Below are 18,796 nucleotides of genomic sequence, written 5' to 3'. Positions count from 1 at the left end.
GGATTGTCCTCGTAACCTCCAGAATGCTGCCTGTTGTCTTCCTTTTCCTTTTTCCAGATGCAAATCCGCACGTAACTGAAATATCTTTTTTTTCTACCTACCCAGCATTTTCCTGGCTATTGCCTCAGGGTCTGCTAAGTGGTTTACAGTCAGTTCCTTGTCTGTGTCTGAGAGGGCCGCCTTCTGGTTCTTTGCAGCTTTTTTTCCCCAGCAGCTAGGTATTATTCCAGAAAAAGGTATGATTCTTGCAATGGGACATTGAGTATTCAGAAATAACTGCCATCGTGCCCCAATAATAGCATCACGACAGGCAATATTTTGAATTTTTCCTGTCTTAAGCTAATCATTTGAGTGTTTCTGGATGAGGGACTGGGGAAATAAAATATTCTTACAAGTCTTTGCCCCTTCTCTTGGGCACTATCCTGCCTGGCTGGACTTTTAACTAACTGTTTTAACAGTACATTTCTTGCAGGCTGCTTAGAAATCATCATACAGTCTTTTATTTAGTTGTTTGCTCTTCATAACTTATCAGTGGCAGTTTTTGCTTCTGAGTACTAGCAGAGTAGTGAAAACTTGAATATGTATCCCTTGATCTAAAGGAAATATATTAAGGGATAATTGTTATTGCACTAAACCCCTCAACTATAACTACCTATTTTCTCCATGAACTGACAGCTCCTCTCTAACAGTTGGGCTAAAAGCCTATCATAACTAGCATCTATTATTGTGGCACTTTAATAGACACAAAGGTGGCAACAGATTCTGGCATCTCCTCTAGAGCTTTGTAGTCATTCAAAAGGCTGCTGTTAAATATCCATACATCTTACATATGTTATTGAATGCTTTTGGTCCTATGTGTAATTTAAAACAGGAATCAAAGTTTGATGGTTTAATTACGCAGCAGTGCTCTTAAAATGCTCTAAACATGGCTTTTAAGCTTTCCTGTCTTATCATTTTCATAAGAAAAGACAATATATTCTTGTAATACATATGTCCAAATGGTACACCATGTGCTATAAATGAAGCAGTTTTTAAGACACCCTAAGAATAATGCAAATTTCAGAAGCACCTGAACGATAGAAGTACATAGTTTTAATTAAATTTTGTGGGACTCACTTAACTCACATACTTTGGGTCATATACATACAGTGTTACCCTTAGATAGCTCACTCCAGAGTATAGAGTAAGCATACTCCCCATTTGTGAATAAGCTGAAGCACATAAACCCAGGTGGATGGTGATCCTCTGAGAGAGAAATGGAGTAGGAATGAGCCTATAAGGTAGGCTAAGAAGGACTTCCCCACAGTTAAAATAATTGCCTCAGCCTTATTGGAAGAGTTACTTTTATAACTGACTTGAATTTGCCAAAAGGGATGTCTGAGTGAGAGCTGAATAGGGCTTTTAGTGCTGTGCTACCTTTCTGAGTCCTGGAGTCGCAGACTCTTAGCTGTTGTTTTATTTTAGTACTCGCAGGTGTGAGGAAAAGCTGTTCAGGTGGCACTGGCAGACACCACCTTATTGGTAATACCTCATCTGCAGACAACTGGAGACAGCTTTGAGAAATGTGAACTGATCCGTGCATTACAATGGGCTGTTAATGCTTTAATCTTACACTCTGCACAAACCCTGTCAACGCCAGGTAGTAGAGGAGAGTGTCTGTGTGTGCGTGTGCACATGAATCCTGCTGTCACTGCTTGATTTGTGACTCCTTCAGGTCATTTGGCCTCCCAGCAGCAACTGTTTTGGAGGATGAGGAGCAGGATCAGGAGCTAAGTGGAAGCTTGAGAATGGAGAGAGATCTGTGGCGTGCTTAAGGACCTGGATTTCATAAGTAAACTGTCCCATGCGGCACTGGGCTTTTCTCAGGTGCCTGGGAAGTTTTCCAGATTGCGATGAGCAGGACGATACCAACAGATTTCTATGCTGTGCCTGCAGGGTGTCTCTCTGCATGTGCATATGTAAATGAACACTACTGCAAATGCTGCCTCCTGTCTGCGTTTGGTGAGGAGCCACAAGGGTAACCTGGCTTCGTATACTTTCTCTGCAGATAATGTGAGTGTAGTGCTCTCTCTGAAATAGCTGGCATTCATAAAACCCATTTCAAATGCAGAAATATTTATGAATAATTGGTGTACCTAAGAGCTTCCACTTTATGTTCAGATCCAGCTATTCTCTGGGCAGTTAGTACACAGCTGCTCCAATGGCAGTTCTCAAAACCATTTGGGGAACAGTGCCTCAAATGGTGTGGTGATTCATGTACAGGTCCTGCTTCAAGTGAATCAAAATCAATTCTGCGTTATTTAGAGATGAGTTATGTTACTGTGGTGCACTGGGAGAAGATAAATGTTAATCTTCTGATTATCCTGGACCTTAGATGATCTAAGTGTAGGCTTAGACTATTCTTTATAAGCAGCCTTCTGTGCCTTAGTTTCACATTTGTGATACGGAGACCGTTCTTCCTTTCAGTTGTCCTAATTTTTCGTCTGCATAGATGTTGAGCAGACTTTGTTGCCATATGCTTGTGATCAAGGCATGAAAGGGCTCCTGCAAATAATATTTAGCTACTCTGGTGTCCTGGTTTCGGCTGGGATAGAGTTAATTTTCTTTCTAGTAGCTGGTACAGTGCTGTGTTTTGGATTTAGGATGAGAATAATGTTGGTAACACACCGATGTTTTAGTTGTTGCTAGGGAGTGCTTACACTAGTCAAGAACACTTCAGCTTCCCACGCTCTACCGACTGAGAAGGCTGGAGGTGCACAAGAAGCTGGGAGGGGGCACAGCCAGGACAGCTGACCCAAACTGGCCACAGGGATATTCCATACCATGCTCAGTACATAAACTGAGGGGAGTTGGCTGGGGCATGGCTGCTGCTCAGGGGCTGGCTGGGCATCAGTCAGTTGGTGGTGAGCAATTGTTTTTCATTTGCATCACTTGTCTTTCTTGGGTTTTATTTCTCTCTCTTTTTGTTATTTTCCTTTTCATTGCAAATTATTATTATTTTATTATTATTACTATTATATTTTATTTCAATTATTAAACTGTTCTTATCTCAACCCACAAGTGTTCTCACTTTTATTCTTCTGATTCTCTCCCCCATCCCACTGGGGGTGGGAGGGAGCAGCGAGTGGCTGCGTGGTGCTTAGTTGCCGGCTGGGGCTAAACCACAACATCTGGTGTACCTTCATCAAAAACTGAAATGCAACTATCTCAGAGGAAAACAAATGTTTTTGTCAGTGGGCCCTTCAGACTGTGTGGCATTGCTGTCAAGTGTTGAACAGCTGCTGTGTTTCAACGCAGAAATGTCTGGTGCCTGGAGAAAGTGTGCATTTTAGTTGTCTATAAAGAAAAGAAGGCCTGGGAACTCTTTGGAATAGCAGCTGTATGGAAATGTAAGCTGTTATTTTCCCATTCCCTCCTGCCTATGATATGGCGCTCCAAGCCTGCCTCTGAATGTTTACCAGTGAGTGTTTATTCTAACGTGCACACACACATAAACTCTAGAGAGTACGTGGTTTTGATGTGGAAAGCAACATACATTCATTTTGTTTTTTAATAAACTGGCAAGCGGGCAGGTGACTTACAGGATGTGTTGCTCCTAAAGTAGTCCATTGAAGTACTAACTTCAAGGATCAAATCCTTTGCTAGCCAGATTTATCAGCAGCAGGAGTTAAGTGCCTGACATAAAGTTGAGTGCACTTAGTGTTCCAAAACAGTAATTAACTGAATGGGAAAGGAGTAGAAAAATGGGTCATTTGCTATCAGTGTTAAGCTTCATGTAATATGAAGTTTTACTTTACTTCCCAAATCTGCTCTGAAAGTTTCTTTTTGCTGCAAAACTGGAAAAGGTAGAGTAGAGCTTTTGGGCTATTTAGACAGTTACTAATGTAACATAGTATTTTTAATTCTTATTTTTATTTCTTTAATATATCAAGTTTCAATATATCAATTCGTTCCAAAAGACAGCATACAGCTTGTTAAAAAATATAAAATATTAACACAACATTAAATGAAATCTCTCATTCGCATTAAAACTTGTGCTGCAAATCTCAAAACAAGCTTCATCAGGCTTTCAGAGGCAACTTCTTGGAATGTCAGTATGATTTCTCTTTACATTAACTCTCCAGGAGGGCTTTTGCACTGACTCTGGGATCTCATTGACTTCCTTACATGTTACATTCTATAGCTGCTGGAAACGGGAATTTGTAAATTCATTTATTCTTTGCATGCTTACTTTTTTTGGACCCCAAGCAGAATTAGTGTGTACAGTTTTATAAGATTCTGGGATAAAAAACTATTTTCCCCTAGACGTTTGACCATCAGTATACACTTTCCTAATGTAAGAAATCTAACAATTCTGAGTTTACTCTGAAGCAGAATGAATACTGTTTGGTGTGGAATTGATGAATGATTGTTATTTAGGATGTTCAAACTACACTGCATTCACTTACCCAGAACCTGACACTTTGAATGACTATTTTGGAAGTGTATAGTTATTTTCCAGATAACTCTAGAATTTATCCCATGCTTATTATAATTTTTACTAGGTATGATACACATTTTCAGTATTAGGTCAGGTTTGCTTTATGAGGGTTTGTTCAAAATAAAGTAGCAAGAAGTTATACATCGTATTTATTTTGACAGAAATGATGCAAAATGAATACACTGATGCATACAGCCTCTCAAGTCAGGATAGACAGGCTATCACATTTCTAGTCTTCTAATAGATTGAGTCTTCGCTAACTCCAAGTTTTTCTGGAAGACATACTAACTGAAAACTCTCAGTACCACTTAATTTTTTACTTGAATATTAATGACAATTTTTAAAGAGAGTGGAAAATCATTAGCATTAGTGGTTACATAATTAGCATCACTTACTGCTTTTCAGTGAGGTAGATGTGTCTCTTGGTTCCCTGGTGGATAGAGGACATCATGCCTACTTTAACCTTTACTCCCACAAATATTAACATGTGTGCAAAAATTCAAGTCACCTTACTGCCTCTTCTGGAATGAATGTAGTATTTAGGAAATGCAAAGTGTTTTAGGATTTGGTTTAGATTTTACAGCTTGAAGGGCTCATTCCAATGCCTATTCCAGAGCTAGGGGAACTAGTCTAAATTAATTTGGGGAAAAAGAACTTTTGCTAAAGATGTTAGAATTGATGAGGGAAAAGTAAATCATGTTAAGGAATATTGGAAATGAGGGAAATTGTTAGCTGATAGATGTAAAGTCTGTTAAGGGGGGGGGGGGGGGGGGGGGTGAGGAAGGAAAAAGTTTAAATGCATTACTACAGCCATGACTAGAGGTAAAACATCTTTATGGTTTAAGTGCACTCACAGTGTATATATTTGCATGTAACTCTGTGTCTTTTAATTTGGCCTCCATGTTACCAACTTGCTAAATAAACTGATGTATCTCCTCACTCTTCACTGCTGAAAGTAATTGAAACCAGAAATAAAACATCATGATGAATATGACAAGGAGGGAGAGAAGGTGCTTGTGTATATATCTCACATTCACTAAAGGAAGGAAACCATTAGAATTGTAAATCTCTTGCATAATTTGTTTGAAGATTTATCACGTGTTCAATTCTGAATTTCATTTAAAGTAGTTTAAGAGGGATTTTCTTTTTTACTTTATAGTGTACTATGATGCAAACCACGAGATACCACCGGTTATACAGATAAATGAAGTTATAATGGAGATGTGCAGGATCCTCCACAATATACCTAATACATAATATTTCTAATTTCATTCAAATGACATTTTTGATGTTTAGGTCATATTGATGAAGCTGAGACTGTTATTTCTGGAAATCTTATTATATACATTAAAGAAAAGAGAAAAAGGTTTGGGGTCATCTCTTGAAAGAATAATGAGCTCTATATTCTTATGTTTGCTGAAGCATGCTCTGCGTGTTCCTTTGAAATGTAAGGGTTGAGGAGGATAGCGGGAGTAGAAGATTTTTTTTTAGGTGCAGCTGGGAAATGATTAGGAGTAAGAAAGCTGGCTAATCCTTCTGCCATTATGTTGCTGATGTGATTCAGCTCCAAATCTGTTCTAATTTGATACTTTTTGCACCAGAGAAGCGTATCTAGATATCAAGCCAGATTGTGGTGTGCACTGCAATGATCTGCAAGCTTTATCTTGGAAGCTCTATACATTCAAAGCAGCAACAAAGTGGGTACTATGAAATGATTCCCACCCCTCTCTTTTTACCTTAAGTAAACCTTGTCTTGCAAAATTCCCATAGCAGAGGACTCACCAGGCTTTCTCCCCTGGTACAAAACAGGAGATGGCAAAGTCATGAGTATAGGTGCACTGAATGCTTGAGTGCATACCAGATAGTTGGGAGGATTTTACATGTAGAATTGTAAATCTTGCAAAGTTGATTCTTGTTAATGTTGCTCCCTACAAAGAGCATTATGTTCATACCTGATATATGATTCAGTCTCCTTGAGGGCTACAGACTGCAATAAGACTTAGCTTACTTGAATTTTTTTTCTTCTCTCTCTGGCACTATTCCTTGGCTTTCTAAATTCTTCCCTGTTAATTGTCTCTTTCAAAGAATGGCATTTTGCTGACTTAGACTGAGTTTTGGTAACACTTCAAAGCGGTCTTAGAAAAAGTGGTTCTGGTCATAGCTAAAGGACAGTTTTTACCACATTTCAAATGTGATACGTAGTCCTCTTTTCCTTATTGTTTAATAACTCTTGAAGCCTCTTGTAGCTTGCAATATATGTTAATTTTAGTGTAAACAATAGATCGCGTATTTTTCCACCTTCTGGTCTTAATTTTTTTATGAGCTTTTCTGTGCAATTCTCTGTATATTGTTGGTGGATTTGTAGGAGGATAATCCTGTTGTCACTAACATTCATGCATTCCCCGTGGTAGTAAAGTCAAGTCAGTTTAGTAGAGTGGATAAACTGTCTACTATATGCTTTAGAGATGTTCACTTTACAGGCTGTTTTGGTGTATAATAAGACCTATGTTTGGAAGTAAATAAAAACAAAAACAAAAACCAAAATGACAAACCAACAAAAAAGCTCAGCTATTATATCTTAGAATATAGCTTAGATGCTTGACCATTTCTAAAGCCACGGAATGTTTGAATTTGTAGCACTTCTACTGATATGCAGTAGTGTCTAAATGAAAGTAAACCACTGTGAATTAACCCTGAAATAGCAAAAGACTCAAACTTTTCAGTATAAAATTACTTGTGGGTGGTTTAATGGCTGTTGATTGAGAGTTGTGTTTTTTTTTTAAAAAAACTCTCTGTATTTAATGTAGTTAGAGTGATATTTATGAAATGTAGTTTTTGTCTGAGAACATGCATTGCTGTCAGGTTATACATTAAGATACACCAAACACAAGCGACTGTTAATACCAGTGCCAGGACCCACAATAGAATACTGCAGATTCTCAGCACTGCAGCATTGTTCCTGCTTACAGAGAACTTGCTCTTGGAGGTGTCTCTTATTTTTATACGTAAATATATTTAAACTCTAAATCCTTGTCCTGTGATCTGCTTTTCTGCAATTTCCATGGTTTTGTGGCTGATGTAGAATTTTGTTTCCTGAATTTTCAGTCACTAAGATGTTTGATCAAATAAATACCGGAGAACGAGGTGGAATAAGGAACATTTTAGCTAATTGACCCATCAACACAAAATGAATGCAAAGAACTGTTATAGGCAATGACAAAGCCAAATTTTCTATATAAGAAAATCCTTATCCTTTGTGGAGAACGAAGAGGTCCGGGAGCAGCTTTTTGTATGTGTCTAGGATTCAAACGTAATAATATGCAGCAAATAGGGGTAAATGAGGAAACAACGTGTACATTTGCTTAATATGCATTAACAGAGTGTTCTTTCAATCTAAGCACAAACACTGCCTAATTTGGCTCATCTTTGCTGGCCTTCAAATTTCTACACCACAGGTTGCAGAGGACCTTGTTAACCGGTTACACTTCAAAGCCCATGCTGACAAACTGGTGAGAACATACAGTGCTGGCACAAAGAGGAAGCTCTCTACTGCCGTGGCTTTAGTTGGTAAACCCCAAATACTTTTACTGGTGAGTAAAGGTAATGCTGTGCCTATGAAAAATGGATTATATTGAATTTTGTTGTCTTGTATGTTGCTCTAAAGAAAATCAGGTAGTTTCCTGGTCAGTTAGGGAGTAATTGATACACAGATGTACAACTGTTCTCTTTGTTCTGCTGTATGAACACTACTTATTTTATTCTCCAGTGCTCAGAAAAATAGAAAGTGAAGTTTTTTTTTCTTTCCTTTTTTTTTCTTTCTTTTTTTTTCCTTGGTGTATTTGGGTGAGCAGGAAAAAAAAAAAGACCCTAAATACACACAAATGCAATTGTAGCATTCCATGGCCCAAATGGATATGTCATTTTTTTTTAAGATTTTAAGAAAAAAATAGTTTAATGTAAAATATATTAATGCTTTATGTATTCTCTACTTTGTATATAACATGAGAAAAACATATATGAGCAATTCTCCTGGCTTCCTTAAGGAAGATTCTTGTTTTAATTAGTAATTTGGAGCTGGTGTTATTAATTATTGACTCATCTTTTTCAGGATATTCAATTCCTTGCTGTGTCATGCTTCATAAATCTGGCTAATTCTTATATTTTTGTTGGATTCACAAACAACACAATCAAACTAATACTCCTGAATGATATTAATTTGAATTATTTATTGCATGTTGCTTTGGTGTTTGCATCCTACTGCTCATTTAGGCCTGAAACTGGCCTTTTCAGTTTAAACAATGCCTTTTGTATTGAAGATTGGAGATACAAAGCTTTGGGAACTGCATCATTATGACACCACATTCTCTTTCTTATCATTGCCTATCATTTCACTAGAGAAGATTGAACATCCCTTTCTTAAGCCTTGGCTGGGAAGAGCTAAACCAGTTCAATAGTGCAATAAACTTTTCAGAACTGTCAGAGGGAGGGAATCTTCTTCCCAGAGTTGGGGGGGAAAACAGCACTTCCAGTAACAGATCGCAGGCTAAGTAAAACTAGACAAAACTAGTGTTCTCACGGGGTTCATGTTTCAGAAGGTCGAACACATTTTGCTGCTTCCTATCATTGCCTCACTTCTGAGCTGAATTATTTTATTTACATTTTATGCTTAAACTGACCCTGGTTCAGTTAGTAAAAGGAGGAGATAATCTTAAATCAGTGCTTTTTCCTGATCTTAGAAAATGCTCCAACTGTTTTTTAATGTCTTTATGACAGCAAGCTACTGCAAGTATCCATTTCAACCTACTTCTTGCTGTAGGGCACAGACTATTGCATATGTAATGACAAGAGGAAAGAAAAATATGTAAACATGTCAAATGCTTTAAAACATTTGGCTGGCTTTAGAAAGCTAGCAGATTTTAAAGGAGTTATTCAGTATTTCAAAAGGCTTTTTTTTTTGTCTGAAAGCAAAGACACCAATGTAAACCACTGAATCTGCTTCTAGATTGCATCCAGGATCATAGCTATCAATTTAAGTAATAACGTGGGTTGCTTTATTTTTATTGCTTTTTACGTTTTCTTTGTTAGCTATCCACAGATAATAGGAGACTGAACTGGTTTTTTTTTCACCTCAACCATTGGTAGCTAAGCACCAAAATCAGCATCAGACTCGATGTCTTGTTTGCTTTGTTTCTTGAGGTCTTTACTTCCAGGTTTCAGTTGGGATTCCTTGCTGCTAATACGTTGGCCAAGGCCATACCACCCTAATAGGTGCTGACACCCCTCATGAAATTCCATAATATAAAAAGCAACTGGGAGAGTTTCCTTCTCTCTAGTTTTGTAGTGACAGAGACTGGCCTTTGACAATCAGACATCATTCCTTCTGCTTCCACTAATTTGATTTAGTGAGGACAGCAGGATTAGTTAGGAAGCAGAAATGTAGTTTTTGTAGCTGCACTTTTTTCTCCATGAAAGCCACCCGAGTGGGAAATGGGTTTGCCAGGTGGTTTGCTTTGGGCAGCACTGACTGGGTTGTTATTTAATCCTGTGGATTCTCTCCACCATGCACGAGAATTCCTCTCAAAGGGATTCTGGGAGTAACTGCTGGAGGACGTCGAATCCAAACATACTCTCCACATCTGGCTATGGGATGGGCAGTGCAGGCAGCTGGGAGTTACAGGACGACTTCTCCACTTGTTTGTGCTCATGGCTGATGTGCATGTAGGGGAGAAACAGACACCAAACCCTCCCAGAAAGTGAGGAAAAACAGCTGCAAGTCTCTCCTATTAAAAAAAGTTTAAGTGTATGTATAATTAAACATATATATGTATATTTATAAATAATATTATATTATTAAATAATTTACAATAATATAATTTTTATATATAAATTTCTTTAATAAAAAGTGCCTTCTATAAATGTAGAAATGAAACTATATGTGTTAAAGCAAAAAACTGTCCAGGGTCTCTTTTAAGTGAACTCCTGAAAATGTAGCTTTTTTAAACAAAAATATATGATTTTATTGTGAGTTTTGTTAATTCTTCATGCTGTGCTGGAGCTGTGGTATGTTTTTCCCATGCTGCTGTATCGTAATTTCATTTTTCCTGTAGGATGAGCCCAGCTCTGGGATGGATCCCTGCTCTAAACGCTACCTTTGGAAAACCATCCTGAAGGAAGTTCAGGATGGCTGTGCAGCTGTGCTGACATCCCACAGGTAAGACCCTTATCCCAGCAGCCAGCGTATTCCTGTTCTCTCTCCTCACCTGCTGTCAACTGAGAGCAGAAAAGCATATTCACACCCTGGTGTGAAATGCGGAATATGTCTTGGTATTTTATGGCAATTCTTTCCTGCTTGTGAAAATTGAACTCATGTAAATCCTAAATGTTTTCTATATTTAATTTTCAAGGATTAGAATGTGTCTCAAGGTGGCTGTAGGCACAGAAAAAATGATGCAATGAATTCTTCTTTTTCTATGCTCTTTCTATTCAATGTTGCAGTGTCTCTTCTTGCTTGGAACACCAGGTTACCCTGTTGCAGCTGGCCACTTTACAAATCCTTACAAAGGGAGGTGGGAGTGAAAAACCCTCTCCTGATTTTATTAAGGATTCTGTTTTGCATCAGTGTATGAAAAGACTATGCCATGGCATCCTAAAGACAGATGCCTCAGCTATTCTCTGTATGCACTACTGGAAAGGGTAGGAGAGACTCTTCTAAGAGGACGGGGTCAATCTACATTAAATATCTTGTCAATTCTCTGATATGGTCATTGGTATATCAGTTTAATGGAGGAAACACCAACACTGTTTTGTAACATCTATAGTAAAATGGAATAAATAAAATGTTCCCTTAGGGAATATGGTATAGTACATATAATTATATATAAAATATATAATTTAAGTGAGAGAGAGGTCATGAAAACACGCCCAGAGAGGACAGAACTCATTAATCAAAACAGCAATGTAACATTTTGGCCAAATGAGCTTTGAAGCATAGATGAATCAATAAAAGAATGCAGCAAAACTTCCCTCAACATTTTCCAGATGTTGTTAAAATTTTTCAGATGTTCTCAAAATGTATTTGTTGTCCCTGTACATGTGTGTGCTACATTATCGATGGAAAAATGCTCTCAAAAGTTTCTAGTATTCTACTTCTGGAAGCTGAATCTTGAAAATCACACACCTGTATTTGATCCCCACGTGCTTACCAGCTCACTTGTTTAGGGAACACAAGTTATGCATTGTGAATTAAGTTGAGTGATTTTCAGGAAGCAGTGTGCTTTGACTTTTCAGTCCAGATTAAGAACCCTTAGCTGTCAAACACCAGCTAAACAGAAGAGAGCTGTGGTCTCGTTACTAATATGCTGTAAACAAACAAACAAACAAACCAACAAAACCATCAAATTGTTACTAATTATTCATTTAGCTCTACGAATTAATGACTTCAAGGAGATATAAGTACAGTGATAGTGTACACATTTCATTTCTAATTAATAAGACATTGTTGTGCCAGGGTGGAGGAAGGAGAAATTCTTTTATGCTATTTATACTATTTGCTGAAGGCCATTGGAGATTTATTTGAGATTCTTTCAAAGGCTACTTGTATGAATAAAGGAAGTAAATCTTCATGCATATCAGCAAATAATTGCATAAGCTAGAGAGAAGGTTTCCTGTGCAAAGATTAGTTTTATTCACTTAATTTTCAGAGAAAATGTTTTTGTTTTGAGGGGGGGAAGAGTGAGATTGTATTAACTGTCCATACAGGCCTAAATTTGTGGGTTTTTTGCCACAGCTGGGGAGTGTTATGCCAAGGGGAGCATTAGGAGTTACTGCACCCTGAAGAGACTCAGCTAACTTCCTGATTTGTTAGCAAGTCCTCTCCCCATCTCTCTCAAATATAGTGGTCTGGCAGTTCTCACCATATCCCTGTCCTGTTTTAAGGAAATTGTTCCTAGAAGGGTACTTAATTGCCATGCTTGTTCAGTAAAGGCACTTTAATTTGGACTGGCACATGGCTGAGGCACACAAGACAACTTTTGTTTAGCTATCTCAGAAGGTTTGGGGAGTGCACGCAGTGAATTGCAGGAACATCAGACAACTTTGACTCCTCTTTGAGATGATAGATATGTCACGACTGACGTCCTATGTCTAAAGTGATGCTTTGGAAGAACTGCTCACACAATTCTGTATAAAATGTAGAATGGCAGCCCATCTGCCCTAAGCTTTACAAGTCAAAGTTATTATTTATCATCTGAAGCAGTTGCATCTAACAGCATCCTGCTTTTCTATTCAGCTGCATTTCCATGCCCTAAATTCTATTTGGATTGTAGTGTTTTGCATCTTCTTCTATCCTGCAATCAGACTAAGGGTAACTACTTTTTAAGGGTATGTACCACGCAAGAGGCAAGCTGAGCAAACTTTCTTCATTCTCCCTCTATCCTTTAGCTCAGACTGACCACAAACAGATAGTACAGGGAATAACAGAGTTCATGGCTTTCACACTCAGTGGCATTTCTGAGACTGCCTATCAGGTATTTGCCTGTGGTAATAAAACCTTTGTATTGTGGCCAGAATTGTCCAATTAGTTCTGGACTAAAAACATAAATTCTGTTTTAGGTATGTACTGACTAGAGTTACAATTTGGACTGTTGCCTTTAAAGTCAAAGGTTTTGTGTACCCATTTTTGCAGCTGTCCAGGTTCCTTCCACTTTAATTAAAGTTGCATATAAATAACGTTCTCTGTTTTCACTATTAGTCTCTTAACCTTCCCCCCCCCCACTTTATTTTGTAGTATGGAAGAATGCGAGGCCCTCTGCACACGACTTGCTATTATGGTCAATGGAAGTTTCAAGTGTCTTGGTTCTCCCCAGCACATTAAAAACAGGTATTATATGTCAACGTCAAACCTTCTGCAGCTACATTCAATCTAAGAGCTGGCTAGACACTTTAATGGTGCCAAGGCATAAATACTTATGACTGCTAAGCACATCTTTCTTTTCCTGCTATCACTGAAGTTAAAAAAGAGCCAATTAGGATATCTTAGCAAGCTAAATTGACAGATGGCATTACTAAAATGCTTTGTAGTCTGCACTGGTAATTGAAAGAGACAGATCTGTATCTAAAATGAAGCACTTCTGCACTTAACCTGAGAAATACATTGTGAGAATTTAACATGTTGAGGTGAAATAAGCTTTGGTTCCGTGTGAGGATTTCTTGTAACAGGAAGAAGCACTTTTAACAGGTCAGTAGCCAGTAAGACAATGTATTTTGAACCATCTCTGCTTCCTGCCGAATTCACTGGCAATTGCAGATATTTATGCTATGTTTTCTGCGTCCTTTTCCTGGTGTGCATGAACCTTCTGCTTCAACTATTCCCCTGAGTTAATTTAATATCTGTTAATGAGGATGTTTATTTAGAGGACGGGCTCAAACCATCATAAAGGAAACAGGGTCAGAAGCTGAGGGGAAAGTTGCTGCAACTTATAGCTAGAACATTTACATTCAGTAATAAATAGAATTTTTACGACATCCAGACAGTCAGCTATGTAAAATGATACAGCTCATTTACAAGCAGCAAAGCTACACTGCTTTGTACTAGCTCAGCATTTAGCACTCTTAAGTGCAGATACATTTGACAATGTAAGCAAGCTCTACAGAGATGTTTTGGAATTGCTGTCTGCCATGGTTATAGGGCAGAAGTTACCTGTGTCTCGGATAACTTCTTGTCCCTTGAGGGCACTTCTAGCTTTCTGTCCTTCCCTTCGGGTAGATCTGTAGGCCCTTGTTTCGCAGCTATATTAGCATGACGGGCCTGATTAACATTTACTTTAATAAGCTCACTCCTTCCAAGGTTTTTTTCATCAAGACAAGCTTTCAGCTAGACACCTTACAAACTGGATGGTGAAAAAAATTGAGGTCTGCATCTATATTTCTGATTGTTCTGTGTGATCATAGCCTTCTTTTCATGTTTGTGTACCTTTCAGAGAGTAGTTGCCTTGCTTTCTGGAGGCATGAGAAGTCAATCGCTCTTCAGCAGTTTCTGCTTCTTTTTTATCTAGCTGTATCTGCCATCCTGTCTCTTATTCCCAAATTTCATAGAGTGGCCTGTTGTCCCACTAGCTGGAGTACTTTAGCAGGAGTGCAGGCAGACTTTATTTCTTTTGTAGTAAGAGAGACAGATGTCTGTAGAGGACAATGCAGACCTTGGGCAGGCAAAACTATTTTTGGAAGATGTGTGTGTTTCCCCTAATAAGGAAAAATGGTATTACTTAGGCACTTCAGTTGAGTGCATAAAGTTAGCTGGGATAAATGTGGGTGTCTGCTTTTTATGTTTCAGATCCTCTGGAGTGTGTGTCTGTTTTCTCAGCTTGACCTTGAGAGGGCAAAATCAGGCATTCCACAAAGGCTAGCTTCACCTTTATCTTCTCAGTGACTTTGTCATTGTTTTGCCACTCCTGATGTTTCCTTTAGCAGCATCTTTTCATCTACCTTCTTAGGAAGCAAGACATCATAAGCATACTCAAAATTATGTACCATATTCATATAAATAGAACAGTTATTTCTCAATTTGCTGCACTGTCTCTGTAGATATACCTCTTTCAGATCACAGTAAGCAAATCAATGCTGAAGAATAAACTATATGACATGCTGGAAGTATCTTCAAATTAGTTCTGATGATATCAAGACATCCACAGATCAGCCATTCAAGAATCAAGGCTGTATGAGCACCTCTTTTAAATTCTCCAAAGCAAGATCATGATAAGAATGTTTGGCAGTCATATTTGTAGCAATTATTTGTTTAAAATCCTTGTAACTTTAAAAAAAGCACACCTTCTCTATGTTAAGAATATTTCATACTATCAGCTGGTTTGTGTTCCTTGTATTGCCATGACAGTTCTTTAATATATGTTAGTGGCATTCATGTGGGATAATGTGTGCACTGAATACCAATATTGCCGAGGCTTTCCACAGAAACTGTGTAGCTGAAGCTGTGCTAAGATTTTCATTTAAGGCAGGACTAAAGTTCCTTTAACTTCTAGCTTATTGATTGATTTAGTCCCCAAATTTTCCACACTTATTGTTCAGGAACCTATTGGTTTTTTCTAAAATTTTAGAACCTTTTATTAGAAAAAAATAGGCACTAGCTTTATCAAAGGATTTAATTAAAATCATGCAGTTGTCTGAATTTGCTCTGACTGTCTAATTCATTTTCTTGGCTTCTGGGACCAAAGCTACTGTAGAGAGCACAGTCTTAAAACCTCATATACACACAGCTGTTAAAGCTTTTTTTTTTTCCTTAATTAAGCATACAGTAAGGAAGTTTCCATGCTTTCTTTGGAAAAGTTTTGATAAGTGCTGGGGAGAAGCCAAAGACTGTCCCTGTACTCCTATTATTTTGTTGGTTACTCTAGCTTCCAAACTTCCCTCCAGACGAAACTCCTGACTGTGGTTTTCCTTATTTGCCAATACAGTACTCCATCATAAACCCCAGGCTATCACACACCTAATAAATAAAGTAATTGTTAGGAGATTGAGGAAGCCAGTACCTCTGTGTAATTCATGTTCCGAACTTATTTGAAGACAATTTCCAGATACGCTACCATGTACCTTATGGAGGACTTCTGCATCTACATCTACATGAGATGGGAAAGGAGAAGAGAAGAAGGATCCCTTTTCTTATTACTCCAAAAACCCCCATTGAAATAATTAAGCTTTAAATTATTTTAATCTCTTCATTTTCTCACTTTCCACTCCTTTCCACCTGTGAACATCCTGAAAAACTTCCAGGACTTGAAAGAGTATTGAGTTACTATTGAGTAACTTTTGTTCACATTTTCCTTCCCTCCCTATGATTTAATAGCCCTATCATTCTCACTGCCATACAGAGCAAAACGTTGTTCCATCTAAAGTGATAGACGGTAAGGATTTCTAACTCTATTAAGAAACACCTAATGGCAGAAGAACACTTTCCTTAACAGCCACCTCCACTGGTATAGTCAATAGTCAGTTCTATTTTTCAGTGTTTTCCTGCAATTAGCACTGTTTAGTATTTGTCCCTGGCACCATCTCACAGTAAAAACAGCATCACCTTATATTTTGTTTAACAAAACTGTTCCATGAAGCAATGGAACTGAAGGAAAGCATAAGCAAAACTGATTTTGCTGCATCTGATTTAATCTAAATTACTCATACCATAAAAATTGTTTTTTGACGGTGTTTTTGTGGGCTATGTGTGTGAATGAATTATGCTAGTAATATACATATTTATATTAACAGGCAAGAATGGTACTAAAATAAATTAATGGGGACCATAGTTGTAGATTATCATGTTTTTCCTGTCAGATTTTACAGCTCCTTTTTTTTTTTAATTTGTTCTTATTTATAAGCAGCTCGATATCCTTTAGTCTGTCTTCAATTTGTTTCTACAAATCAAATTGAACAAGTATTTTAAAATCAAGTGCAAGGGACCTGATCTAGCTTTGAAGATTGGAAGAAGGAAAGAAATCTAAACACTGTATGAACATTTAAACCAAAGAAAACTTTCATACAGCTTTTATTTGTGATAGAATGAGTCCTGTATTGTAAGAAATAACATAAGGAGCACAATTTGATATTATACACAATTACATTAGCATGTATCAAGAATTTTTTTCCTCTTTTAAATGTAGCTACATCCACTAAAATGACATTTTTTATTCCCTTCCTGGCGATTCTGTCTGTCTTGGTGGAAATCCTCAGAACTGTTTTATTTGCTTTTCCTTTAGTACCATTCCAGCCTGTAAAGTCTAGATTATGATCACCTTTTTGATGGATGCATGATGGGTCTTAATGGGTTTTCCTTGGGGGCCTGTTAAATTTGCTTCTTTGCTGTGGTGGGAAGTTTCAAGGATTCAGCTTTCTCTCTCACTATACTTTCAGCCCTTGGCAGATGTGAAAGACCATAATCTTGGACTGAATACAGCTTTGTCAGATGGCAGTACAAAATTCTGCTATGAAGGGTATGGGTGAGCTCCAGGAAGATGCTAATGTGAAACATAAAAGCTTCATAGGGATATAAAAAGTGACACATGCTGCTTCTAATGTGTGAGACTTGATTCATTTTTCCAGCTATTGTGGAAGCCTGTTACAAAATGCTCATCCAAAAATGTCTTCTTGCTACAAATGTAGGTGTTTGGGTTTCTGCTCCCAACTGTTGAGACCTGACTATATTTATCTATGTTTAAACAGATTTAAAGTACCCTCAAATGTTTCTCAGTAGAATAACAAGTGTTGGACTTCTTTAGAAAGGCCTTTTGATGCAGGTGGCAAATTTCTGAATAGTGCCAAGAAAGGCGGTAGCTGGAAAGAACGAACTGAAGGGCAATTTCCAGAAAGTTAGCATCTTAGTTCTAGATGTAGTTTGTATGAGATAGATGTGTTAGCAGTTGTGCCCGTTAAAACCTAATTTCAGACGACTCCTGCCAACTGAGTCAATTACTCTAAATTGTGAACGGATTACATTTAAATGCTCTCTCCAGTATTCTCCGTTATACTTAATGTTTTTTTAAAAATTCACAGAAGCATTTCCACGTTAGATACAGCTGGCCAGTCCTCTGGGAACAACATTTTGAATACTATCCCTCATTCTAGGGCCATCTGGACAGAATTCTCATAGCTGAAAAACCCACCAATTTTTCAAGTGCTGGACACACATCAAGTCTTTGCTCAAATTTTATCAGAAGCCATCTGATTAAATTACCCAACAATTAAATCATTTGTTATATCAGAGTTAGAATGGAAAATGTGTTGGCAAGCTATTTACACTTTACCTTTTTTTTAAAAGGTTGATTGAGAATATTTTATTGCTTTTCTCAAACTCACACATGTAGGTTTCTTAAATGGAAAAGAGAGGATTAAGTTTAAAGATCTCGTCAATATTTCAGCCTTCAGTGGAAACTGTTATCATACTAACAGATATACTAGCAGTAAGTTTCTTACATGCCATAAAATATAGAAGTGAATATAATTTTTATTCCTGTTGACTAGAAAACAAATTCCTTTTGTACATGAAAAATGTATTAAGGCAGTGGATGTGTATTCATGTAATCTAGCTATTAGTTTATCTTCCCAGAGGAAAGCTTGAAGAAAGAGTTCTTACCACTTTAAAAACACACAGATCGAAAGTTCAGAAATGAGCAATATCTTTACACTCTCATAAAACTTTGTGCAACATTAGTTCAGCCCTATAGTGCATGTGCATTACAATGCATTTTTTTGTAATTTTATATTATGTTTTCCACAGGACACTGCATTATATCTGTCTGTGTACCTGTTCATTCAATG

At 37.6% G+C, this 18,796-nt stretch overlaps 1 protein-coding gene across 1 annotated transcript in view; it reads left to right on the top strand.

The window, feature by feature from the left end:
• The window catches only part of ABCA13 (ATP-binding cassette, sub-family A (ABC1), member 13), a 211,841-nt gene that overhangs the window by 183,481 nt on the left and 9,564 nt on the right, over positions 1-18,796 (top strand). Inside the window, exons 53-55 of the mRNA XM_009330486.1 lie at positions 7,936-8,070; positions 10,588-10,691; positions 13,266-13,358. Of these exons, the coding sequence (XP_009328761.1) occupies positions 7,936-8,070; positions 10,588-10,691; positions 13,266-13,358 (332 nt within the window). The remainder of the gene's footprint in view (positions 1-7,935; positions 8,071-10,587; positions 10,692-13,265; positions 13,359-18,796) is intronic.

Source organism: Pygoscelis adeliae, unplaced genomic scaffold, assembly GCF_000699105.1.
Source record: "Pygoscelis adeliae isolate BGI_AS28 unplaced genomic scaffold, ASM69910v1 Scaffold78, whole genome shotgun sequence".
NCBI lineage: Eukaryota > Metazoa > Chordata > Aves > Sphenisciformes > Spheniscidae > Pygoscelis > Pygoscelis adeliae.
The sequence above is the reverse complement of the archived record's forward strand: the minus strand, read 5'-3'. Positions and strand labels throughout refer to the sequence as shown.